The sequence below is a fragment of the Amphiura filiformis genome, chromosome 2, assembly GCF_039555335.1.
Source record: "Amphiura filiformis chromosome 2, Afil_fr2py, whole genome shotgun sequence".
Lineage (NCBI taxonomy): Eukaryota > Metazoa > Echinodermata > Ophiuroidea > Amphilepidida > Amphiuridae > Amphiura > Amphiura filiformis.
The window spans coordinates 42,242,509-42,269,338 of NC_092629.1; the positions used below are offsets into that span (position 1 = coordinate 42,242,509).

The window sequence follows — 26,830 nt, forward strand, 5'->3', positions numbered from 1 at the left end:
TATAGACCCGACCGCAAAAGTACATGCCATTGGCGTACGGGCGTGTATAAACATCCAGCCCTGGATACAACAGTGGGTCCCCCGGGATATTTCCATCTTAATATATTTGCCAGTGGAAAGAGAAACTAATCATTTGGTATCTTGTCGAGTCAATAAACCAATCCACCATGTTTACTTACATTGTAGTTCTCACTGTTATTGGCGCTGCTTTTGGTAAGTAAATTAGCAGTATAATGATCATAATTTATGACTACTACTTGTTGAATAGCCTTAAAAGTTTTAGATTATGGTTAAGGTTCGTACGGTTAGAGTACATGGTAGGGTTATGAAAAGGCGGCAATGTATTCAAGTTGGGATTTATACTATAAATTATATTCATTACACAAGCTCGTTCCAATTAAAGTAAATTTGTATTCACATTTTAATGACATATGGAAAGGTTTCTATATATAACGATTCTCTTACAAACCAATTTACACCTCGATACACCTGAGCACACATTTTCGTCCCAAGAGCTTCCAAGCAGAGAACAACAAGCAGCGAATGTCTCCACCGCAGTTATTGATTACACTACACGGTTGGGTGCATAGCAATGTAGGACCTGTGAAGCTTCTAGCTAAAAAACGGGCCACTTTGATTGGTTTTTGTCGAAACCTTAAGTGTTCCCTTCATCCAATCAAAAAAAATTTTATATCAAACGAAAGCTAACACTTCCCCCTAAAAATATTTTAGTCACTAGGTCAACAAATAACACAATTCAATGTTATAGCAAAGCGAATGTGGAAAATCTGTTAAAAACTACCTATCCAAGCACATTTTTTGACCAAAATGTAGGTTTTAAAGGTCAATACCTCAAGGGTTCCTTACAATATTTTATGTCATTCAATGAAAAAGCACACTTATATTGTCCATATACTAAAGTCATTAGAATGAGCAATGGTCAATTCTCTTTAAATTGCAAATCTTGTGCAAAAAATTACTATTTTCGCCTGTTTTGTCTTACGGTTGTAAATTCAATGAACTATAACTTTTAAAAAAGAGCGCTTACAAATTGATATGGGGATCCTCTCAACCGAAAGTGTTTGCCCTGCTCTTTACGAACATAGCTAGTGGTGTGTATGTATACTCTGAATCTCTGACACTTTGATATACAGCCTGTCTCAAAAAAAATTGTGCAAGTGAAAAACGCCCTCTGTGGCAATTAGAAAATACCTTTGTGACATAAATACCTTTGTGACATAATACTTACATCAAAGGGATCCCCGAAGGGAGGAGTGCATTAGGCCTCGTATCCATAGGCTGTCCCTTGTGGCGTGTGCCCTTGTTCCGTGTTCACTTTTTCCCATGTGACCTGCCACACAGACAACGAACCGTAGCGGCCACTAAGCAAAACAAAGGTTCGTTGTCTGTGCGGCAGGTCACATGGGAAAAAGTGAACACGGCACAAGGGCACACGCCACAAGGGAACAGCCTATGGATACGAGGCCTTAGACGCATCAACATCAGCTATCATTGATTTACATGTACAGCCCTATTCCCTAGTAAAAGTGGCACAATTGTGATTTTACCCTTTCGTTGTTAACTAAACATATCTCGAGATTAAAAGGAGCAAATTGAACAGAACAAACGGTATTTGAGAGCTAAGATTGTGCCCTTGACGTTGATGTAAGCATCATGCCACAACGGTATTTTCTAATTGCCAAAGAGGGCGCTTTCACTTGCACAATTTTTTTTTGAGACAGGCTGTACTACTTATTTTGAAAACCTCTTTTCTGTTACATGAAATGATTAATTTTCTGGTGAGTAGTGAATCAAAATTATATATCACATTTGTCTGATTTAAGGTGCTACGGACCCAGAATGCGCTAACTACGATCACGCCAAATATGGATGCCAAGGAGAGTGTTTGGCAACCGGGTCATGTCCTGCTGGTAAATACCAGAGCAATTTGTGTCCAACTCAACCCAATGATATCAAATGTTGCTTTACCGGTAAGTTGTAGCGAAAATAAGGTAAATTTAAAAAAATGATCGCACCGTTTTTGCTCGCACTAGCCTATCAAATCAATTGCTGGCAGGTCAGAAAGAAGTCAAAGTATTTTATTCTATTTCCCCGCCGGGGATTGAAACCGCGATCTCTTGCACTAGCTTCGATGAGTGTTCTTACTACTGCGTCATGATATCGTGTGTATTTACAAATATAATTAGAGAGGTTGCGATTTCCAAACGTGCGTGTCGTACGCCCGTTATCTATTCAAAATCAGTCTCCTGGGACGGGATTTTGAATAGATATACGGGCGTTTGATACGCACGTTTGGAAATCGCAACCTCGCTATTGATAAATATACAACCTTTTGTTTGTTCTTTATGTGTTTGTTTAATTTCAGCCGATACTGATGCAAAGTGCGCTGAGTATATACATCCAACGCATGGTCAAGTAGGCTCATGCGTATCTACCAGCAAATGCCCATACAGCAACTACATATCCAACTTGTGCCCAACCAAACCTGATGATGTCAAGTGTTGCTTTAGCAAACCAACTGATACCTGTGGTGGAGGTTAGTATTGCCTTTGTTGGGTTCATCGCAGAGGTCTTGTGAAATGGAGGAACAGGATGATATTTTAACGTACCTCCTGGCACGTTCGTGCAGTGATATCAATAATCCGCGCAGTGAAAATTTAAAATCCGTGCTTAAAATATTGCTATACCATTCAACCAAAGAAATGTCAAGGAATGAATGACTCGCAAACCATGCCATCAAGCATCTTTGTATAATAGTTTGTTCCTAAGGGTGATTCCCATGTGCATGGATTGTCCCTTAAATTATTATTCACTGTTCTGGATTAGATCATGAAACCTGACCAAAAAGTGAGGTTAGACTTTTCGTAAACTGGTAATTAGTCTGCTTGGGGCTATTGAACTTTATACATGGACTAAACTTCAAATTTGATCCAATTGTTTAAAAAGTTTAAGCATTTAAAATATAATAACTTGACCTACCCATAATGTACCGTTCTTAAGTTATTACCAACAAGGTCAAAGGTCAATGTTTTGCTCCATGGTATCAAAAGCGTTAAAATACTCCAATTTGCACGAAAGAGGTGTCAAATATTCGTCAAAATAACATTCGTCGAAATATTCGATTTCGAGATACTTCAAGGGCATAGATTGATATATTTAGCTATGATACCTAGGTAACAAAACATTCTAGATGGTGAAAACTATTCTTTATTTGAAATGTATATTTAGACACTTTTCGCTGGGCTATGACGTTAAAGTTCAGACAACAGACATTGTTGACATAGAAATGTAGACACGATTACGCGTATTTTAGTTAAGTTCAGTTCAGCTCAGTTCAGTTCAGTTAGATTTATTCACATATTTTAAACTGGCAACCCAGTCTGGGCCAGGAACATATTCTACTGCAGGCTACATGGATCTTGATGTGGAGTCAAAAACAATCATAAATTTAAGCGGGGGAAAATATTATCATATCCTTACTCTGCTCTATAATTCTTAGATGATAACCATAAAACCTGATGTTGCATAAACGGAAACCCTTCTTCATGATTATGATCACTTACAATAAAAAAAAAATAACAAGAATTCCCACTATGCTGCGAATGACGATTTCATATGGTTTTCATCAAGATATTTAATGATTGAAAGGGGAAGTGAAACATATAATAAGGTTGTTAAGATTATTATTAAAATTATTTTCTATGGCTTTTATGAAGTATCAGGTAATGATGGAAAGAAGAAGTCCACCGTATAATTATGTTAAACGCTTAAAGATAACATATTGTAGAAAGGGGAACTGAAATATGATAAAATACGGAGTGGGTAAAAAAAGTGCTATAAAGCAAAAAATCGATATTTATGTAAGAACCAAAGTTTTTATAAATGCCACATTCAATAGTCACATTCTGTGAAAAAAAAAAAAGTGAATCGCAACTACCGTTTAATTTTTGTGGGTCCTTTTGTTGCGTTACCCAATTTGTCCACGCGGTACCATGTATTTTGAATGACGCAGCATTACCATAGAACAATACCTGGAAGCGGCACTAGAAATTAGCATGAGGCCGCATTCATATGTAAATAGCGTATTGTTATTTAAATTTGTGCCCAGACGTATTGAGGGCGACAGTCATGTTATCCAGACAGAGAATGTCTTGATGCGCCAGGCATGTCAAATTGTGAATGTGTGAATGTGTATAAATCCCCTTTCTGTATAGGTAATAAGCTAGTATATTTCGTGTTCCAGTTTGTTATAACAAAAAAATAAGTATTATATTAAATATATTAAGTGTATAAACTTTGAAATTGAGGTGAATTTGAAGTGCAGAGCTCCAAATCTAGCTCAATCGGGTAGTGTGAAATTATGCTGTGTGGCCCCCTCTGCGTGGTAGAATTATATTCATAAAACATTGAATTTAACATATAATATGGGCAGCCAACCACGATTTATCAGCATTTAAAAGATATATTAATTAACAAAGATAAATAATCATCAATAATACAAATGACAATTTAACTAGTAAACAAGTCTGAAATTGTAAAATGTTGCCACGTGATTTCCCGAACATATGATATGTCAACATGTGACCATTATTCAGATTTACCGTAAGTATTTGGAGTATGGTACACGGCTTGCAGGCAACTGTGTATTTCTTTACCTCCGTATAAAATCAATAATTCATGCTGGGAGCCAAGTAACATTCTGTCTGCTTAGTGCAGATTGGTATTTTATTTTACTTGAGAGCATAATAGAAATACATCAAGACGAATAAGGCGCCATGATGGAAAGCTATGGAAGGTCAGGTCGGGTATCAAAGGTTATTTTAACTTCAAATACTACTTGTGTTTCACACCTTGCCTCTGTCACGTATTTCCTTCATATTATTGACCTCAAGTCCTAATTTTGATTTTGCTATTGCAAAATGTCATTTCATATCAAATTAGTAGACTTTCTTTGAAAAAAAACATATCGCTGGTGCCTGATGGGAATACCCGTCCGCCATTTCATTAAACTGGATCGTTTTCGCCTGGTTTGTGCCCAGATGTATTGGGGGCGCGCTATACTCTCATTGAACAGGCAAAGTTCGCAAAACTAACAACAACCCAGCAAACACAAAAACGTTTTAAAAACGTTTTAAATAAGTTATATTTTGGCTTTTGGTTTAGGTAAAAACGTTTTAATAACATTAAAATGTCGGGTTATATAAAGGTCATGATAACGTTTTAAAACGTTTTGTATGAAAACACACTACAACAATATTTTTAAATGTTTTCAAAATTTTTTATTGTAAACTATTTTTGCAAACATTTTTGCCAAATATTGTGTCAATACTAAAATATTTGAACCCAGCAAACACAGAAATGTTCTTAAAATGTTTTTTTCAAAACCTTTTAATAACATTTAAATGTCGGGTTATATAAATGTCATGAAAACGTTTTTAAAACGTTATTGAAAATATTTTGGGCAAACATTTTTCGCAAAATATTTTTTCAACTCCAAAATAATATTCTGTTTAGAATGTTTTGTATCAAGTTTTCAAGAATGTTTTTGGAATGTTATTAAAACGTTTTTGTACCCTTTATATAACCCGACATTTAAACGTTTTCTATAAAAACATTTTTGTTTGCTGAGCAGTAGATTCTCAAAAATGTTTTTTTAAGGTTATGAAAACGTTTTATACTCTTAATATACCCTTTATATAACCCGACATTTAAACGTTTTCTGACAACCTTTTATAACCCTTTGCGAATGATGTCGAAAACGTTTTGTGTTTGCTGGGAACGTTGTTATTTGCCAATATCAATTAACATGATCCAAGGGGTCGAACATGAATTATTCATAACGGATCGATAACTGGCCTCACTTTCTAGCTAGTAAACCAGCGGAATTTTTCATAGGTTTTGCGTTGCTAATAGAACAACCGTGAATTTAGTGTCACCCTTTGAGCACACAATGCACGATAAATGCACCAGCTCTGAAACTGACTTACTTACATTACTTTATGTCCTTCATACCTCACTCGACTCCAACTCCAGATTTTTAATCCCAATATGACCAAGTTTAAAATTTGACCTTTGACCTTCGAGCTCCGATTTCGACCGAAGGTAGCTTACGACACTCCCCGTATTTTTCTGCACCCCCCGTGCGAATTTGGCGAGGCTCGGATCAAAACTGACGGAGCCTTTTACCCACATACACACATACATACACCCCTACACACAACATAAGGCAAATTATAGTAAGATTAAAAGCTAAAATGTTCAACTCGGTTCTTAAATGAAAAAAATGGATTCTTTTCTGTATTGCACTCTTTTGACTCACCCTGTATAATTACAGTAATGATATAAGATATCTTTATTAGCACATAATACTTTACTTTTCCTTTCTTTTAACTTCCCTTCGGCGGCGGCAGAACGATTTTGAAAGTGGGAGATCTATTCATTGATACTATTAATTATCGTGTACAATAGTTTGAAAAAAATTGGTGAAATGAAAGCCGAATTAAAGCCTTTTGTGGACATGTTTTCAGTATTATTGTATAAATTATTATGAACATAATAGTGTTGGGTGTCCAAAGCAGACGCGAAAAGGGGGTTGTCTGAGGGGGATGTCCCCCCATGAAAAATGAAAAAGATTTGCAAACTGAAGGCCAAATTAAAGCCATTTGGTATAGCATTATGACACTATTATTGGGTACAAGTTTAGTTTTAAAAATCCGAAAATGGGTTAGATGAAGGCCCAAATTGAAGCCATTCGTGGACCAAGTTTCACTATATTTGTTTAAAATTATTGATTTAAACATTATTATAGTGTTGGGTGCCCAAAGCAGAAGCGAAAAGGGGGTTTGATTATCCATACACATGGGGGTTGGAAAATTTTGCAAAATGAAGGATCAATTGAAGCCAGTTGGTGCATCATTTTTACACTTTCTTTCAGGGTCTATAGTAGAGAATTGATTATTAATGGCACACAGCGCATTAAGTTTGATTCAAGTGGGAGGGCCCGCTCCAACGGTCAAAAAGGTGGAGCTTCACTGCCCCCCAGTTCCCCCGCCATTGTGAAGCATAAAGTTACAATGTATATTTGCTTTTAAAATTTAAAAATTACAGTAGCCAATTTCATTCCCCTATTGCCGCCGCCACAACACAAACTGTTAAAATTTAATTAAAAAAAAAGGGTCTAATTCGACTAATTAAAGATGAGTCGTATAATTTTGTTATTCAAGAAACATAATGCTGAAATGATGTTTTTGAATGCTAAAAGAACTAGAAATAACATTTCACATTAATTTACATCATTTCAACATATTTTCATGACTTATAATATTCAATTTGTAAAGAATAAGAAATTAAATGACTAATGACCATTAGTCATGTAATTTCTTATTCTTTAAATTACTTATTAATTCTTTTTAAAATTAAAATTAAAATTAAAATTAAATCATGATTTATTAGTCATTTACATGTATTACTAATTGATTACTAATTAAATGACTAATTACATTACTAATTATTAATCGAAAATTGATTGTCGATTAATAATTAGTCATTCAATTAGTAATCAATAAGTAATGCATGGAAATCACGAAGTCATAAAGTAACCATTAGTCATGCAATTTCTTATTCTTTACAAATTGTTTACACTATAGATCAAAGATTTTGGAGTTTTGTTCCGTCTTTAATACGAGGGTCATTCCAAACGTTTTGCCTCCACCATCATATCTCAGCTTCTGTAAATAGTAGCCCCGTGAAATAGTAGCAACCCTAAAGTTGTATCTAGCTCGTGAAACATTTTTATTTTCATATCTTTTCCCATTTTGTTGAATCGGTGAATTGCAAATTAAATCAGGAATTAGTGCGGCGGAAATAGAGAAAATCTGTACATATATGGTCGAATCCAACCAAAAAGTGTCCACGGGCCAAAAATAAAAGTCCGAAATAAAAATGTCTCCACAATTTTTCCTTTTGCCCATTGATTGATGACATATTAGCCTTATAGGAACCAAAAGTGCCATTACTAATCTTGAAAAATAAATCCAGGACGTGTGATAGTAAATGTGATATCAAAACCCAATGTTACCTACGAATACCACTAGGATGCTTTCACTATCGCAATACTAATCAACCTAAAACAAATGGAATATTCCCATTAACGCTTTTTTTCGTGTAATGTAGACCACAGGGTGTCAGGAAAATGCTAACTCAACCAGAAAATATTTGTTTTTATTTTTATAACGCGATCAATATGATCTTAGTCAATTTATGCTAGTTTATTTTTGAAAATGAAGTTTAGGTCAGTTTCTGTATTTTATTTATCAAATGAGTGTGAATCAATTTACACATTGTATAAGAACGAGTATGATATATGTTTTCAAGAATATTAGGAATTATACGCATACACCTAACGCTTTATACAATGAAAAGGTGAAGAAACCCGGGTATTCGTAGGTAACATGAGCGATTTAACAATATCTATATTGAGTTTATAGGTTTAAATTTTGCTATTATGGTAATGAATTAATAAAATGGTAGTTTTTAGATCCCTTTCAGATGGTACGTCCAAATGAATAATGCTATTACCTTAGATCAAAAAAATTTTGATGCTTTTACTTAGCAAGATTTTGACCACTTCATTTTGATATACAAGTAGTAGCAATTTTACATAATAAATAATTGTTGAATGAATCCGTATATGGGTAATAATAGTGTCCTGGGGTACCGCTTAACGTTTTTGACAATTAATTTCCATTGGTAGGGACACTTCATTACACATGTCATGTATTATGCTGTATTCGTAAGTAACATTTCAGTATTTGTAGGTAAGAATTAGACTTTTGGTGGATATCGCAATCAAAACTTCATTTTATAAAGCACTTTGAATGTATTATTTTCTTTATGTGCGTTTATTGATACTTTAGACCCTATCATGTATTAATAATGTCGGTTCACAACGGTTGAAAGAGGATTGAAGTAAGAAACAAAGGCACTAAAGTGACTTTAATTTTAATTGCACACAAATCGCTTAAAACCGTTATTGCAGACTTGTGAAGCCCATCTTGGAGTCAGTTACGTCTTGTGGCCTTTTGTTTGAGGGCAACTACAATTAGCTTTATACCAGGGTCCATCAATGTGTTGTCTAGATCATGAGACAATGAGAACGGTCGTTTTTTCCATGGTATTCGTAGGTAATCTTAGCGAAAACGTCAAAAGTTACCTTCGAATAAATCAATTTGTACACAAATTACTAAGAAACCAGAAGGTCGGTAAACATTTAAAATGAAGCACACATGACAGTTGACAAATCCAAGTATTTATCCCCTTCTAATCTTCTTTGAATCTGATTTTTCTTTCAAATGAGCAGACCGTCGTCTATTTCAGTACATATTTTTCACCAATTAAGCCTTATTCAGTTTTCCATGGTGGGCATGTATGTGAATTCGCAACTTTCATTGACATATGATTTGATAGCAAACATACAGGCCTTCGTTATGTACCAATATGGGCATTGGCATGAATGGCGGTGTTTCACAATACTGTCATGATGTCAAAGTGTATTCGTAGGTAACATTCGGTTACCGAAATTTACCTACGAATACTTGCTTTTATTGTTGACATCTCAGAAATATTTAAACGCAGGTTATTGAAACTTGGTAGAAATAAAGAGTGTATTACCCTGCACCTATTGCTTAACTATTGTTTACTATTCTCTCACTTTGTGGAAATGGCACAGCTTTTAACATGTATTCGGAGGTAATGCATATTTTTTACCAAACCTACCTTTGTGCCATTTAGAATTTCTGGCAGCTAAACACAATAGTAAAGATGTCCGAATGCAATGCATTTCAGTATTGGACATATCAAAGCTTGTATCAATTGCGCATTTATTAGTGATTTCCATTTTTAAAGATATATCTAGTGCTATGAAAAATTGTATTCGTAGGTAATGTAAAAAATACCACTCAAAAAATTATCACAACAAATTCATAATTATGTACAAATATGTGAAAAATTGAACAGGTAATCTTTGAATACACACCTTTCAGGAAATCAATTTAGATTCAATCCAATGACTTCTTTTCATAACTGATTTAGATGTTTTTAAAAATACTTTAAGAAATATTTTGAAAAAATGGGTAAAAATAGCATGTTTTGGGGTCTCTGTGTCTAAGTTTTTCACAGAAGGGGTCTTATTATATATGGCGCGAAGCGTATGATCAAGGCGAATAAACACAATACAAAAACGAATGCCAATTGATTAGTACTTTTAAGTTATGGCCCTGAACATGCCGTGTACACTTTTCGTTGGATTCGACCATATATATCTAATTTACAAAGAAGACAAATACCATTTGATCACTTGAAAGGAATTTTAATCCTTTCAAGTGATCAAATGGTATTTAATGGTATTGACATGAAGTTGGTCTAGATTAAATTTGAAATTTGAATTCGGAAAAATAACTGCAATGCATTATGGAATGCACTTGTACCTGATTAGGTATTTCTGTACATGTTTACAGTATAGAGGCCATGCAGCCAAATATATCAAAATGCGTAGAAGAGTCTGGAGAATCCTTTCTGTCATGTTGGCAAATTTGTATTCCGGTTCCATGGCAACGGCCATGCTATTTAAGGATTTTGGTCATTTTTTACTCAAATATGGCACATTTTTTTAAACCACAGACTTGACATTAAAGGAGTATTTCGTGATCCTATCATCCTCTTTTTATGACATTTTTCAGTACATATCCACGAAAAAAGCATATTCCCAAAATTTCAGTTGATTCCGATGTTGAAGTTTGCGAGTTATGCATGTGTATTACACTGCTCTATAGACAATACGTTGTAATTTCGTTCTGGTGCACCAGAACGAAATTCATATTTCACGATATCTTTGCTAAACGAATTAATCTGCAAGAAATATTTTGTACATAAACATTATGTAGCCAGAGGTTTCCAGTGATATAAAAATCTCAACTTTTTTTTTAGAAAAGTGGGGGATGAGGCTGTGGATCACGAAATGCCCTTTTAAGTTTGGAATGTTTCTTCACGAAGTGCCAAGACTATAATCTGGAAGAGGTCTGCATAAACCACACGGGCTAAATATTAATTGGAGTGTGTCGGGAGATGGTGTAAAACAATTGTTTGACAGAAAATGTGCTTTCCGTGAAATTAGTTTAGTTTAGTTTAGTTTTTATTTAGCTTTGCAACATATACAAAAATACAGAAAAATGGTAAGACATCAAGTACAAAGCATCAAAATTTAACAACAATAATAAAATGTGCACAAACCACAAAATGCCATCCCAGATTGGAACGGCATACACGCCACAACACCAAAAGTTGCAAGGCAAGGATAGCCCATAAAAGCCTGGCTACGTATGCAGGCTTATTTCCAATGGGGTCCCAAAACAAAAAAATGGCTGTGGACGTGGAGGAAAATAGAAAAAAAAGAGACATTTGGACATAAGCCTACATACGTATAAATTCTGCAGATTCCTGCTTCAAAGCACTATCAGCCAGGTGTTTTTTGACAGCCTTTTTGAAAGCCATCCTGTTGCTTATGGACTGAATTTGAGGCGGCAAGTCATTCCAATCTAAGATGGCATTATAGTAGAAGGACTTGTTGGCAATACCTTTGACTCTGGGCACAAAGAAATTAAAATTACTAGATCTGGTACGATGGGTATGAGCACTTGAGGTTCTAATGAAGTTGTTTCTGAGGTATGGTGCACCAGTATCATTGAAGATGTTGAATACATGGTTAAGCCTTAATTGTTTAGCACGGTCCTGAGAATTTAGAAGTTTAATGGAGTTACGAGTCAACTGATCAATGTGGGTCCTGGGAGACAAATTTAGAATAAAGCGGACTATTTTGTTTTGGGTGATCTGTAATTTGTGTTTAGCTCTGGTACTGATACCAACAAACCATGCTGAACAGCAGTAATCAAGGTGACACTGTATGAGAGCAGCACACAAATTTTTGCGAAGGGTTTGATTGAGATAGTTTGAATGCCTATAAAGAAACTTAAGACGCCCAATGACTTTCCTGACAAGAACATCAACCATGTTGTCACCCGAGAGTGTTTGATCCATTGTGATTCCAAGATAATTAATGCTATCTTGGGAGCAGATAACTTGCCCGTTATAATTGATGTTAAAATCAGTGACTCTCTTTAATTTCACATGAGAGCCAAATAAAATACACTCGGTCTTACCCACATGTAGGGATAATTGATTGTCGATTAGCCACTGATTACATGATTGAAGTTCTTTGTTGAGTTCATGGGAAACGACAGTGTCATCTTTGTCCGAAACTAAGATGACACTGTCGTCGGCATATAGTAATAGTTTATTGTGCACAGAGGACACCATGTCATTGCTGTAGCAAAGGTACAGCAGGGGACCCAATAAACTACCTTGTGGAACCCCACAGGTAATTTTCATGAAATCCGATGAAATGCCATCAACCGAGACAAGTTGTTGCCTGTTGGACAAATATGATCTAAACCAACCAGGGTTGATTCCCATGCACTCAAGTTTAGAACACAAAATATTATGATTTACGCTGTCAAACGCTTTCTGTACATCTAATAACAGCATGCCAACATAATTGCCCTCTGAAAGCTCAGATTTTATATAATCAGTCAAATGAATAAGGCAGGTTTCTGTGGAAAAGCCTGGACGGAAGCCAGATTGGTATTGGTATAAAATCTGTTTTTCTCTTAGGTATTCATCAAGCTGAACAAAAATACCTTTCAAGAATTTTTGAAATACAACTCAGAATGCTCACTGGCCTGTAATTGCCCACGTCCAATCTACTGTTCTTTTTGTAAAGGGGAATTATTTTGGCACACTTCAAGTCATCCGGCACAGTCTTGGTGACAATTGATAGATTAACAATATGGGTGACAACAGAGGTAAGTTGGGGGGCCCCATCCTTCAAAAACTTGGGCGCCAACCCATCCAAACCAGCACCTTTATGAGCATCAAGATTGGATAAAGCCTTGAGTATAAAATCTTCGGTAACTAACTCAAGATCAAACTCATTAGGAGTCACACCTTTGTCCAAATAGAATTGTTTAAAAGTCACCGAGTCCGTGCCAAATTTCTTGAGTGGCGAGGGCAATTTACTGACCAGTGTTGAGGAAAAAAAAAAAAAAAAATTGTTGATGTGGTTGCAAACAGAAAGAGTGTCGTAACACAAATTACCAGCAATGTCTAAGACGATTTTCCCTTTACTTTTGGATTTGTCACTGTAACCCAGAAGTTTTAGATGTTCCCAGAGCTTCTTTGGATTACCCATGCTATCCTCGAGTTTCGATTGAAAGAATGAAGCCTTCGCATTTTTGATATCCCTCTGGACTTCATTGCGTAATGCAGTGAAATCCTGATAAGAATAGTCACTACTACCTTTGAGCACCATTTTCCTGATCGTATCACGCTTCCGTATCTTTTCGAGAATAGCCGGGGTCATCCAGGGCTCTGTGCGTATTTTAATTCGCACGTCTCTTTCGGGTGCAATTTGGTCTAGAACATTAGTCAATATGATTTTAAAATTGATCCAGGCAGTATTGACACACTCACAGTTTAGAACAGTTGACCAGTCACAGTTTGACAGCATATTTCTAAAAGATTCAACAGAGTATTGCTTCATTGATCTAATACGAATAATATTTTGAGAATTCAATGGAACCCTGACAGACTTTCTAGTGCAGTACACCAGAAAATGATCACTAAAACCCGTAGGCATGACACCACACTGAAAAACCTTGTCAAGATTGTTACATAAAATGTGATCGATACAGGATTCGGTTGTTTCAGTTACACGGGTAGGCACATGTTACATGTCATCTTTGATGACATTCTCAAAACCTGCACCAGAAAGTCTGTTAAGGTAAGATCTAGTTGTGCTGGAATTATGCACAGACTCTTCTAAAGTGCAAATATTAAAGTCACCAAGTATGTAGGTTTCCTGTTCAAGTGGAAGAGTATTAAAGATTTTATCGAATCTGGTTATAACATCAGTAAATATCTGTGACCTGTATATCACACCAAGTAAGATGGGCTTGGACTTGGGCAACAACAAATCACACCAAACCACTTCATTATCGCCTTCACTCATAAGGTCATTGCGAAGATTAAAAGCCAGGTCGCTTCTTATATATAAGCAGGCGCCACCACCATTGCGGTTCCTATCGCATCGTAAGACGTTGTAATTGTCGATACCAATCTCATTGTCAGTAACCGATGAATCAAGCATAGTTTCCGTAATTGCGATGACAGCTGCATTGGTTTGTTGGGCAATAACTTTGAGGTTTGAAAGTTTGGGTATTAGGGATCTGGTGTTGACATGAAGAAAGTTGAGACCTTTCTTAGGGAATAGACTGAAATCTGCTGGGGTCGTGTTTGACATGCGTGGCCCGGGGTTAACATGAACGTCACCGGATCTTATGAGAGCATAATTGAGAGGATACTGAATGTTATGATTTGAATGCAGTTGGGTTGGTGTTGACCAACCTGCAATGTAGTCTTTGGAGACAGTCCATTTTATGTAATTGGAGAGCTTACAGGGTGGAACAGGCGGAGCTCTCAGAGAATCATTGCTGAAGAAAAGTCTTAGTGACAATGATAAAATGATGATAGTAATGATGGCTGACTGTTTCCCGAAGAGGGCGGCCATGTCCATTGATGTTCAAAATACAGAGATATGTGAAGTCGAAGGGTAAAGCTTAAAATGATAAGCTTACTGACATGATACTGCCATAAAGTCTCAGCTCATGTACAAGTCCAAATATATCATTTGGGAGCACTAAATTCAGTTGATGACAACCATAAACAAGCTAGATGTAGTAAAGCTTAAGATGTGTTACAAAAGCTGTCAAGTCTGCCGAATTCGTGGTGTTTACAATTCAAGGCCGGAAGTGATGGACAGGCAGCTTAAAGTCTCAAGTTTTTTCTCAAATACTGATGGAGAAAACTCACCAAAACACATCTAAGGATGCTGCAGAGTCTATTGATGACATTGAAGCCACAAAATGTGAGCCAAATATACAATTAGGGCTCAAAATAATAACAAAAACGAGAGCATATTACAAGTATGTGCTCTGCCTCCACGACCACAGCAAAAAAATTGGTGCTCATAATGTAGTGCATTTGCCTGAAATGGCAAATTAATAAGGAGGCTGAATTTGAGCAGATGTATTTCACACCTGCCAAACATAAGTCACACAATTTCGACAACTGGACGTTGAAAGTAATGAATATTGATTGGCAAAATTTTCTAATATAATATGTCATCGCTCTAATCGGACATAATAAAACAATAAACCCTGCAGTGCGTTGGTTATAACCAGGAAAGTTGAGATAATAATTATGTTAGCATAATCATACCACTTGCATATCAAGCTAGCCGAGGGATACACACATATTTTCATGTAAATGTTTTACGATTGTTTACCGTTTCCGCTGTGTCCAATCTTATTTTGCGTCTGAGATCATCAATAAATATCTGGAAATTGTACCAATACATTTACACTAATTTGTAGATAATAATATTTATGTATAATCATACCAAGATGAAGAAGCTACCATTTACAAAATTATAGTTGTAAGAGCGGAGGTAGAACTTATTGAATGAAGCTCGTAAAAAGCAAGTACGAAAAGCGTTAAATTTTGCTTTATATTAAAACATGTTTTAATGATAGTTATACGCTCCCAAGGAGTTTTATATACGCCACAGATAAAAGCTTCTGAGCTTGCTTGATTAATTTTTTTTAAACATGTTGTAGCCAAATTATATTAAGCATCGTCACGTGAGAGCGTATTCTATGAGGGGCAACTTCAACGAGGACATGGATAAGAATGAAACTGTTCCGGGGACAATAATTCCCACTTTATATTTGGTACCAGTGCCATGGGATTGGCGGCTTATTGTCCAACTCATTCTTGCTATCGTCGGCATCATAGGAAACTCCGTCGTGATACATGTGTATCTTCACACCCGCACACTGACGACGAGCGCTACGAATAGATTCATTGCAGCTTTGGCTGTCGCTGATATCATTACATCAATTTGCATCATTCCTATTCCAACTCTGTCTTACGTTCCTCACAACTTTGGAGGTCACTTCTACTGCAAAGTGGTACATTCATCGTTTCTATTGTGGATATCCATTGAGGCATCAGTATTAAAGGCCCTTTCAGTGATTTCACAGGAACATTAAAAAAATAGAAATTTGTCAGAGTTGCTTAGAAATAAAGAATAAGTCTACCGAATTTCATTAAACCACTTTTCCCTGAATACATCGACAAATTAGTCAAAAACAGAAGTTTTAGAAAGGTTTTCTACTTCAACTCAGATCGACTCGAGAAAATCGAGATTTTCGTACAGTGCGCCACCAATCGACTGAAAAACTTCCTAGTCCAGTGTTTCTAACACGGGGAAGTAGAGTCTAAATTGATTTAAAACAGACGCTTAATTTTTGTAGTAGAAAACAAAATAAGCAATTAAACGTCACCGAGGCAAACTATGAAACTAACGGTCAATTCAAATATGAAAACAGTTAAAATTGTGTATTTTGTTTAAAATAGTAGCTACTGATGTAATAAGTAGTAGAAACAATACGCAACGCGTGTTGGTATGGTGGAGATCGAGAGTGAGCTTCTTTCGATCTCGAGTCGGACTTTTTGTACTGTCAGTATCAAAAGTCCAGATTCATGTAAATGCTTTATTTTGTTTAAAATACACGGCTTTCGACCGAACCACTAGCAGGCTATGTTAGCACATCTATGCCAATTACAAAGGTACCAAAATCTGAATTTTGATGATTTTTACGATCGTCCGGATGAGCAAATCACTGAATGGGCCTTTAAGCCTTACCGTTCTTGCAGTAGAGCGTTTTGTTGCTATAGCTCAACCAATACGATACAGAAGGCTGTTTTCGGTGAGGATGACCAGATTCATCATCATAATGATCTGGCTCTTCGCTTTCGCCTGTAATACTTATTTAATTTACAGTCATCATCTTGGTAAAGTTACAAGAGCCTGCTATGTCCATTTTGACAACGTGGGATTTCAATTTTTTATTGGCGTGTCGATTTTCGTCTTAAAATATCTTGTACCTGTTATGTTGATGCTTGTATTAAACATTCGATCTATCCAAATTTTAAAAGTGCGAGCTCGGGTTTTCAGCACAGAGTCCAGCCAACATGATCAAAAAGACACAGATCGTGCCTTACTTGAAGCTCGACAACGTATTATTAACATGTTACTAACTGTGATAATCAGTTTCATCATCTGTTGGACTCCGGATCAGCTTGGCTATCTGGCCTTCAATCTCGGTCTAGTACCATATGAATACTTTTACGGCAATCTATACAGAATATTTGTGGTATTGGGCTTTTCAAATTCTTGCCTTAACCCCGTCTTGTACGCCCTGACTAATAAGAATTTCCGGCATGCTATCAAACAACAATTGTTCCGAAGCTCGGTACGTGTCGGCGAGTCAATTAATACTCTCTTCGATACCCCGCTTGAAACTTGACCAAATTAATTGCATTATTGATTTCGATGTCCAGCGAACACTATGATGAAAATAATAATTACAAACAACATTTGAACACGATAAAATAATGATCACGTTGTCTAAGAGGAAAAAACAATGATAAAGATTTTTTTTAATCATTCTTTGTGAATGATATGATTCCTAGTGATCGCCCATGCAACATCGTATGTACACTGTGGCAACATCCATATCTATGAGGAAGACCACAGCTCTCACCACATTAAACACTGGGCCACACTGGGCCATCGCAGAACAGAGCAGTAGGACCTTACACTTTTCCATGGGATGTTCTATCATAGCGAATCACATATCTGTTCAGCCTCTGCTAGAATCTCGTGTATTCGATGCACGCCTTCGGCGTTCCGTGAGACCGCGCGACCTGTTTTGAAATACCGGCGTACAACTTTAACTCTCTTCACGCGGGTGTCGACTGCAGACGACATGTTTCAAAAAAAAAAATTAAATTTTAAAATTTCAGAAATGTAAATTTTCATGACAATATTTGGCATCAGCATGAACAATGCATTAAAATGAGTACAAACAAGCCTAGTATTGGTTAAGTAATTCTTAAGATAGCTCTTGATATTTTGAGAAAATATTTCAAAACTTGAACTTTTTCCGTTGAAGCGCATGGCTAGCATGCAAAGCATTAACTTTAAACTTTAAGTCTATAAGGCTTAATTACTGTTAGTTAGTGATGTAAAAGAGTTTGAAATCATGCTTAGTATAAATCTAAATAATTACTGAAAGATATTATGGAAAGTAATTAATCATATTGTATTCAAGTTCTTGTCAGAGTAAATTTAAAAAGTGGAACAATTTCAAATGTGATTTTCTCGAAACTACATTTTTCGCCATACGCGGTATACAGGTTGTGACAAACAAATCATTCAATTTAGAAAATATTATTCGGGAAACATGTCACTTATCAATTGTAGGCCCTATTGAATTTTACGTGATCGTCAAGGTAATGTCTTAAGCTACTAAATAAGCTTTGTTCAGGTCCTGTGTCATAAACTTGAGTAACTTTGTGTTACATAGTAAAAAAAATGAAATGTTTCAAACATTTTACCTACACGTCTTATTTGAAGTGGTTCATCCTCCTGAGTATTTTGACACCTTTTTTATGGAAATCGGTTTTAAAAAAATGAGAGAGTGCGGGCAAAAACAACCACAAAGTAGGTGCGATTTAACCCCACCTCTTTTGTCCACATTTGAGTTGGCCTTCTGTATTTATTTACTTGGTTTAGATGTCTGGGGGTTCATTTAGACATTTTTTACTAGATTCAAATTTTTAATGGGGATTTTAGATCAAATTTACGATATGAATCCCTCCCCCTAATCCACCTCCCCCTAATCCACAACCACCCTTGGCACATTTCATGCCAAACGTCATAAGAAAATAGTTCAAAATTATTTTAAAACAGAATAAAAACGTGAGTAATATAGAATAAATTAGCCTCAATTTAAGACCTAATTGAATCTTCTAAGTGAAGGAATACTCAAGAGACAGTGTTTTGAAATCCAAGCTGCACATCAAAATGTAACAAAGCCACCTTTTTGGGTACCCCAGTATATGACGCAGGATCTTCAATAAAATCGGTGGTATAGAAGCGAAGATACAGCCAGTCGTGTAAAGTAATCCTAAAACAACTTGGACCACTTTCGTGTCTTGTGTAGCAAAAGTAACAGAATTGAATTGAATTATGAACCATCTGGTCGGTGCTCTTAGGGGCTGTGTAATAATTGTGAAATTTCGGAACGGCCCGCCAAAAATCGCTTGCCCCCCCTCTTGGTCTGCCAAAATCGCTTGCCCCTCCCCCCCCCCCCTTTACATATGTCAAAATTTTGCATATTAAAGCGTTTCCGCACTGTTTTCCTAAGCCTTTTTAGAGCGTTTTATTTAAAAGGCGCCCCATGAATGTGTGCCAAAAATCGTTTGCCCCCCCTCCCTCTCGGCTGGCCAAAATGGCTTGCCCCCCCCCCCTTCGGCTCGCCAAAAATTTCTATGAATATTAAAGGAGGATTTCGTGATCCTAGCATCCTCTTTTTATGACATTTTTCAGTAGATATCCACGAAAAAAGCTTATTTCCAAAATTTCAGTTGATTCCGTTTGCGCGTTATGCATGATTACGTGTATTACACTGCTCCATAGACAATGTGTTGTAATTTGGCGATATTTTTGCTAAACGAATTAATCTGCAAGAAATATTTGGTACATAAACATTATGTAGCCAGAGGTATCCAGTGGTGTAAAAATCTCAACTTTTTTGGGAAAAGTGGGGGATGAGGCTGTGGATCACGAAATGCCCTTTTAACTGTATGATATCATATATAGCATTCATGATACTAAAGGCACGTGTCTTTATAAACTGCCCGCCAGCTGCTGGGAATAGCTGCTATTACAAAAATAAGCTGAACTTATACTACGCGCTTGGTGAGCGATTGGTTAAAAACCAATCATTTTTTTAAGTTGGCTAAAAACCAATCGCTAATAGCTTATTTTGGCATCTGGTCCCCACTTATGAAAAACATGAAATCCTGCCTATAGACGAATCCAATTTCATCAAAGATCCCCGTCGGGTCCATCCCACCTAAAATGTGAAATGAAGCGGCCTTGGCGGAGATTTTAAACTGCATTCCATCATAATAATGACAGTTTACAATAAATGCAATATAACATCGATTTTAAGCGCCTTTAATCCACCCGATTGCAGTCGCAACACCAGTTTGTGCGGAGGGACCCAGTAATGGCCGAATGAATTCTGACCATCACTTGGCTCGTTGGATTCGTCTCACACCACCCTACGCCATACATAAATTCGCCTAACCCTATTTCTCTAAAATGAAATTGTCAACAACAAAAAAGAAATTTGGCAGAGGCACATTCACCAGGTAAAGAATGATTTTGTACAGGCAGTAAACGAAGCAATAGAAATTCGACTTGCATGAAATTGGATTCATATATAGGCAGGATTTCATCATGTCTTATATGCATGAGTGGGGGCCAGACTGACCTAAAAAGCTAGGGATTGTGCAGGGCAGGGCCAGATTTACTTTTTGTGATCCCCTTGGCACGGCGATATGATTGGTCCCCCTGGTTATTTGGATGGTACAGATGCGACGCAGTGGTCCGGGGAGGTCAGTAATGATATTAAACATGTAGAAACTGATTCTGTACCTTAATTACATAAAACCTACTTGATTGTTCTGGCTTCTTGACTAAAATACATGTATACATGATAAAAGTAATATGTTTCATCATACTGATCATGGAAATAGTAGATCTACTATATTTCCATGTGCTGATAGCATGATGAAACGCTTTGCACGGTAAATTTGACCTTCGCGGGCTGCTGGCATCATGATAATGGATTTCAATATCATTGTCAATGTCATTGCCGCGCCGCCAAATATTACATTCAGAATTCATGAATTTCAAATTTAATAGTAAATGTGACGATAATTGGGTGTTATTTTAGTAGAAGAATCAACAATTTTATTGTTCAGGAAGAAATTCAGTATTGCTATAGCTTCACTCAATGCTTTCAAACACAATGGTTCTACACAACTCGCATATCGTTTTATGAATATTGTTAGGCCTAACTAACAAATTCAGCTCTTTTTATGTAATACTCTTTCTATAAGACGTTATTGTGATTCTAATGAAATTATTTGTTGTTGGGCAAAATTTCCGATTCAGATCAAAATTCAAAATTGTCAGAACCGTCTCTAGTTGAAATAGCTCTCCATGATTTTTAAAATTATGTCAGTATAACTTAAGCCACAACTTAAGGGAAGGGGTATGAACGCTTGGACAGTATTTATTGTGGGACATTAGAGCACATCAGACATATCGAATTGCATTCTGAATATGAAGAATGTCCTTCTGGTATCAAATAATTTTGATTTTTTGAAATTCGCAATTTAATACACATTTTATGGCAAATCATTAAAAATTTATATTTTTGATATTTAACAGTACTTGAAGTAAACTTTATAAATCTGATGATTTATACTTAAAGTGTATGTGGGATGAAAAGCCGACGATCAATTGAAAATTTTAAACTTTCGAATTGAAGATATGGACATTTTCCCAAAACACAAAAAAAAAAAAGGTCTTTGGGGAAAAAAATCCATATCTTCAATATAAAAGGTCAACATTTTCAATTGATCGTCGGCTTTTCCTCCCAGCTACATACACTTTAAGAATATATCATTAGATTTATAAAATTTATTTCGAGGACTGTTATATATCAAAAATTTGAAAAATATCAAATTTTAATAATTTGTCATAAAATTTGTATTATATCGTGAATTTTAAAAAAATGAAAATTATTTGATATCAGAAAGACATGCTTCGTATTCAGAATGCAATTCGATACGTCTGAGGTGCTCTCATGTCCCACAAAAAACTGTCGAAACGCCATAAACGCTCATTCTAGATCCCTTTTAGTTGTGGCTTAAGTTATTATACTGATATAGTTTTCTAAACATGGAAAATAAGAATAATTTACTTCTTGTTCCAAGTTCGAGAAACTTAGTGAATGGGCAGTCTTCAGTGAACGGCTCTTTTCAGAGCTATAAGTAGGCAAGGAGCGGCCTACATGTCTTATTCTTAAACATTCTTACATGTCTCATTCCCTTAAACGTAATTTTCGGACTTGTTTCTCGGTACAAACATCCTCGTACTTATCATTCTCCAATAAAATTAGCACGAATTTCGTATTTTTTCTCGCTACAAAAAACACACATTTATTTTGGAAATTAGCGCAAATTAGTGATTATTTCTAATTAGCGCTAATTGCGCTAATTAGCGAGTATGCGTATTTAACGCTAATTGCGGTCTCTCGACAACAATATGGTGCCAATATGTTAGCGTTAGCGTAATTAACGCGGTTTCCCCATGGTTGTTGACTGCAGACGACAAGTTTCAAATTTTCTTTAAAAATTCAAATTTTTATGAATTGTACCATAATTTGAATCAGCATGAAAAATGCATAAAACGAGTACAAACAAGCATAGTATTGGCTCAGTTTTTGAGATAGCTCCAGATATTTGAGAAAATACTTAAATATCTTAACACTTAGAAGCCTATTATATGTCTGGCACACAGTGCAGTAAGATTCTAGTGCTTTGCCTTATACTTTCCCATTTCAGGAGGTGGTACTCCACAAGAGTTGGCCTGTCAGATTATGAACCATCCTCGTGTTTACCTACTGGACAACAATGGCTATCTAAATCCTGATGGTTGGAATGATGGAGCGGATGCTGAGTCGAATATCAGAGACACGTGCAATGGTGGAAAGGCAAAGAGATCAACGTAGGTAGAAATAAATTAACCTTATTATATTTTACTATTTCTAGCTTTTAAATTGTACTTCTCTCGCGCGAATTTGTTCCGGTTTTTTTTTTATCATATTAATTTTTAGCTTTGAACTGGTGCGCATTTATTCATGAAATGTTATTCTGTGAGTAAAAAAAACTTGATTCACAAAAGTCCATCCCAATGTCAAAAGTATTCCACACTGAGAGCTGTACGTGAGGATGGATGTTGGTATTTTTTTCGTGAGAAATTCTTACATAATTATGAGTCTATGATAATCATTTTAACGAAATGCGAAATTGAGGTGTTAGAAATCGTAAAAATGGTACAAATACGGATTTGAATTTACCAAAATTTGTAATGATTAAAAAAAATTGTCTAACAAATTTTGTCTAACAAATTTAATTCATCGAGGTGCTAAACAATTTGTCACGACCCCAACTACCCAACTCTCCACCCATACTCCCACCCCCTTGATATCTAATGGTGCATCTCTTAAATGCCCTGCCACAATGGAAGTAGGGAAGTTATTCGTCGTACACCTATAATCTATAATCTACTATAAAAATGCTAATAATATATTAAGCACTGTACGATATTATTATGTCGTCTTAAGGGATCCAAAATGAGCGTTTATTGCGTTTCGACAGTATTTTTTGTGGGACATGAGAGCACCTCAGACCTATCGAATTGCATTCTGAATACGAAGCATGTCTTTCTGATATCAAATAATTTTCATTTTTTTAAATCACAATATAATACAAATTTTATGACAAATTATAAAAATTTGATATTTTTCAAATTTTGATATATAACAGTCCTCGAAGTAAATTATATAAATCTAATGATATATTCTTAAAGTGTATGTAGCAGGGAGGAAAAGCCGACGGTCAATTGAAAATTTTGACCTCTCATATTGAAGATATGGATTTTTTCCCAAAAAGACCTAATTTTTTTGGTGTTTTGGGAAAAAATCCATATCTTCAATACGAAAGGTCAAAATTTTCAATTGATCGTCGGCTTTTCATCCCACCTACATACACTTTAAGTATAAATCATCAGATTTATAAAGTTTACTTCAAGTACTGTTAAATATCAAAAATATCAAGTTTTAATGATTTGCCATAAAATGTGTATTAAATTGCGAATTTCAAAAAATCCAAATTATTTGATATCAGAATGACATTCTTCATATTCAGAATGCAATTCGATATGTCTGATGGGCTCTAATGTCCCAAAATAAATACTGTCCAAACGTTCATACCCCAGCCCTTAAAGTGCTAATATTGAGCACTGAAGAGCAGAGGGATATGGCCCTCTGTTGCTATGCAGTTAATCTTCCTCCCCACCTAAAAATCGATTACTGTCCGCTAATATATGTCGATGGTTTGTGATGTCGAAAATATGGTTCGTTATTTCGAATATAAATAGGGTTCGCTATGTTGAATCTAACATTATAAGCGTAACCCTATTTCTAAACCTAGCCCTTAAACCCAATCTTATACCAGTATTCGATAAAGCGAGATATATTTCATGTTCGGCATACAGAACCTTCTTTTCGACATAGCGAACCTTCGACATAGCAAACTTGTCTTTATTATTGATCAACATCGCTATGGTCCTTTATAGATACTGTTGTTCTTCTGGCTGCTGTCCAGGTGGTAGCGTGTCTCTCAGTGCTAGTGTATTGAACTATATTCTTGATTTGCTCAATGCCGGCTACAATTTGCAGGTAATAAGATCTTTAATGAATAACCAATCGTCATGATTCACCATACAGCCGAATACATAATTTGCCTTCTAAATTAGATACAGTATAAATAAGTTCATTTGGAATGTTAGAATGTCGAAATGGTTCTTTTTAACAATTACTGATTGTAGTGATAGGCTCTTCGTCCTTATTTGGATTGTCTTTTCCTTTTCGGCGTATCCAGATGGCTTCTTTCAGCCATCTGGTGGCCTAATTCACTCAACAAAATATTTGACCAACTCATCATGCCCTCAACGGTGGTTCATGTTGGAAACAGTCAGATGTGATGAGTTGGCAGTCTGATGAAACCACAAGTGTAGTGGTGACACACCACTGGAGTTGTTGTAAAGAACCATGTCAACAGAATATAGGCATGATAGGGTACCGTATTAGATAAACCAGTTGGTTCCATGATTCCATTTAACAGTCCCAAATCAGCTATAGCTATACGTATTAATTTTTTCAAACAAGCTTTCGTAACATTGGAACCGTACGATGCGTCGATGCCACTTGTTTGATGGAAGACTTATCTTAGAGGTCGACCTTTGTGCACTCCATCCAACCCATCCCAAATAACATCACTTTTGGAGGGTACAAATTTTGAACATGAGGTATTTCATAATAATACCATCCTAAAACTACAATGGGGAAATGTCATTATCTCCTCGGTCGACCAGTTTGGTGGACTAAAGTTTGTTCGGCTTATAGTAAGACCCATAACATCGTGTATTGATATAAATGCGTACACGCGGTTGGGCGCAGCGCTTACGCTAGTTGCGCGTTGCGTAATGTGTGGCTGGTGCGCGCTTATGTGAATTTACACGAGCGTAAGTTGGGACTTTATTGACGCATGCAGTAACAAACCCGAATAATTTTCGCCAATTATAAGCCGAACAAACTGTAGTATTGTATGCATACCGCGGAAACATGGCATGTTGCCTCAGGGGATCGACGCTAAGTCAGGTACCGCGTGAGCAAACTCAAAAATAGCGCAAACAGCGCGAGCGTTCACAAAAGAAACTTCTCGCGTAAGATATGCGATGTCGCCAGGTCTGTACGCTGTACCGGCGTCAGCTGAATTCGAGTACGCTTAGAAGGCACAGGCATGGAAAATGTCAATCTGTGTATTAATAATCTAAGATTATATGTGACGTATCAGATGGTGGCAGATTTCAAATGGAGCCACCCATCTATAACTGAACCACTTACATTTTAAATTCACACTCCCTCCGTGGGAGATTAAGATCATGACTTCCATAGGGGGTGTATGGATTTCAACTTAAACAGCACGTTGGGTATGTTTTTTTCTGCAGGTGAACTGTTTTGCCGGTGCCTGTCACTCCCAGAACTCCTGGCATTATTCTGGTACAGCGGTAGATTTGCAGATCAGCCCGGGCGATCCATGGCAGACTTGGATGACTTACTGCTCAGATCATGGAGCTAGGGAGAATCTTGGACCGGGATATCCGGGACATGACACACATACTCATTGTGCTTTCTCCTCTTAAAATATATATGCGCTCTTCACGTTAATGTGTTTCACTATGGACCACAATGGCCTCGTCCCAATGGCATAGTTCAATAACCTTAATAAAACAATCAAAGTGCAAAATTTGACCTCAATTTGCAGAGTATAAGTTTTTGTACCCAAATTTTCAAAGGTCCATTCAACGAATGTACAAATGTATTAGGGTTAAAGAATTGTGTCCTGATAGATGAGCATGCTGTGGATCCTAGTGTTTCGGTGTCTGGATGAATATCTTGATCTTGATGAACTTTTAAAAATTGGAAATAATAAATTAGGCATACTTAATTTATTCAAGAGTAATAATATTCATATCACTTCAGGGATCATGGAATGAGCGTTTTGAGCGTTTCGACAGTATTTTTTGTGGGACATGAGAGCACATCAGACATATCGAATTGCATTCTGGCTACTACGAAGGTCTTTCTGATATCAAATAATTTTCATTTTTTGAAAATCTCGATATAATACAAATTATATGACAAATTATTAAAAATTTATATTTTTCACATTTTTGACATATAACAGTCCTCAAAGCAAATTTTATAAATCTAATGATATATTCTTAAAGTGTATGTAGCTGGGAGAAAAAGCCGACGATCAATTGAAAATTTGGACCTTTGATATTGAAGATATGGATTTTTTT

General features: G+C 36.2%; 2 protein-coding genes across 2 annotated transcripts; both read left to right on the top strand.

Moving 5' to 3' along the window:
- On the top strand, window positions 1–26,537 carry LOC140146238 (uncharacterized). The gene is made up of 6 exons (XM_072168021.1): window positions 1–213; window positions 1,845–1,991; window positions 2,387–2,557; window positions 22,744–22,906; window positions 24,539–24,641; window positions 25,973–26,537. The coding sequence occupies exons 1-6, from the start codon at window positions 168–170 to the stop codon at window positions 26,165–26,167; spliced, it is 825 nt and encodes a 274-aa protein (XP_072024122.1). The 5' UTR covers window positions 1–167; the 3' UTR covers window positions 26,168–26,537.
- LOC140171596 (galanin receptor 2a-like) lies at window positions 15,870–17,561 on the top strand. Its single transcript, XM_072194879.1, has 2 exons — window positions 15,870–16,204; window positions 16,886–17,561. The coding sequence occupies exons 1-2, from the start codon at window positions 15,870–15,872 to the stop codon at window positions 17,559–17,561; spliced, it is 1,011 nt and encodes a 336-aa protein (XP_072050980.1).
- Window positions 26,538–26,830: the final 293 nt, after the last annotated feature.

What these genes read in the sequence shown, in the direction of transcription:
- LOC140146238 (XM_072168021.1), top strand. Translation starts at nt 168, where the DNA reads ATGTTTACTTACATTGTAGTTCTCACTGTTATTGGCGCTGCTTTTG. An exon ending in TGTTATTGGCGCTGCTTTTG is followed by an intron (nt 214 to 1,844) that starts GTAAGTAAATTA and finishes GTCTGATTTAAG; the next exon opens with GTGCTACGGACCCAGAATGC. An exon ending in GGAAAGGCAAAGAGATCAAC is followed by an intron (nt 22,907 to 24,538) that starts GTAGGTAGAAAT and finishes GGTCCTTTATAG; the next exon opens with ATACTGTTGTTCTTCTGGCT.
- LOC140171596 (XM_072194879.1), top strand. Translation starts at nt 15,870, where the DNA reads ATGGATAAGAATGAAACTGTTCCGGGGACAATAATTCCCACTTTATAT. An exon ending in ATATCCATTGAGGCATCAGT is followed by an intron (nt 16,205 to 16,885) that starts ATTAAAGGCCCT and finishes ACTGAATGGGCC; the next exon opens with TTTAAGCCTTACCGTTCTTG.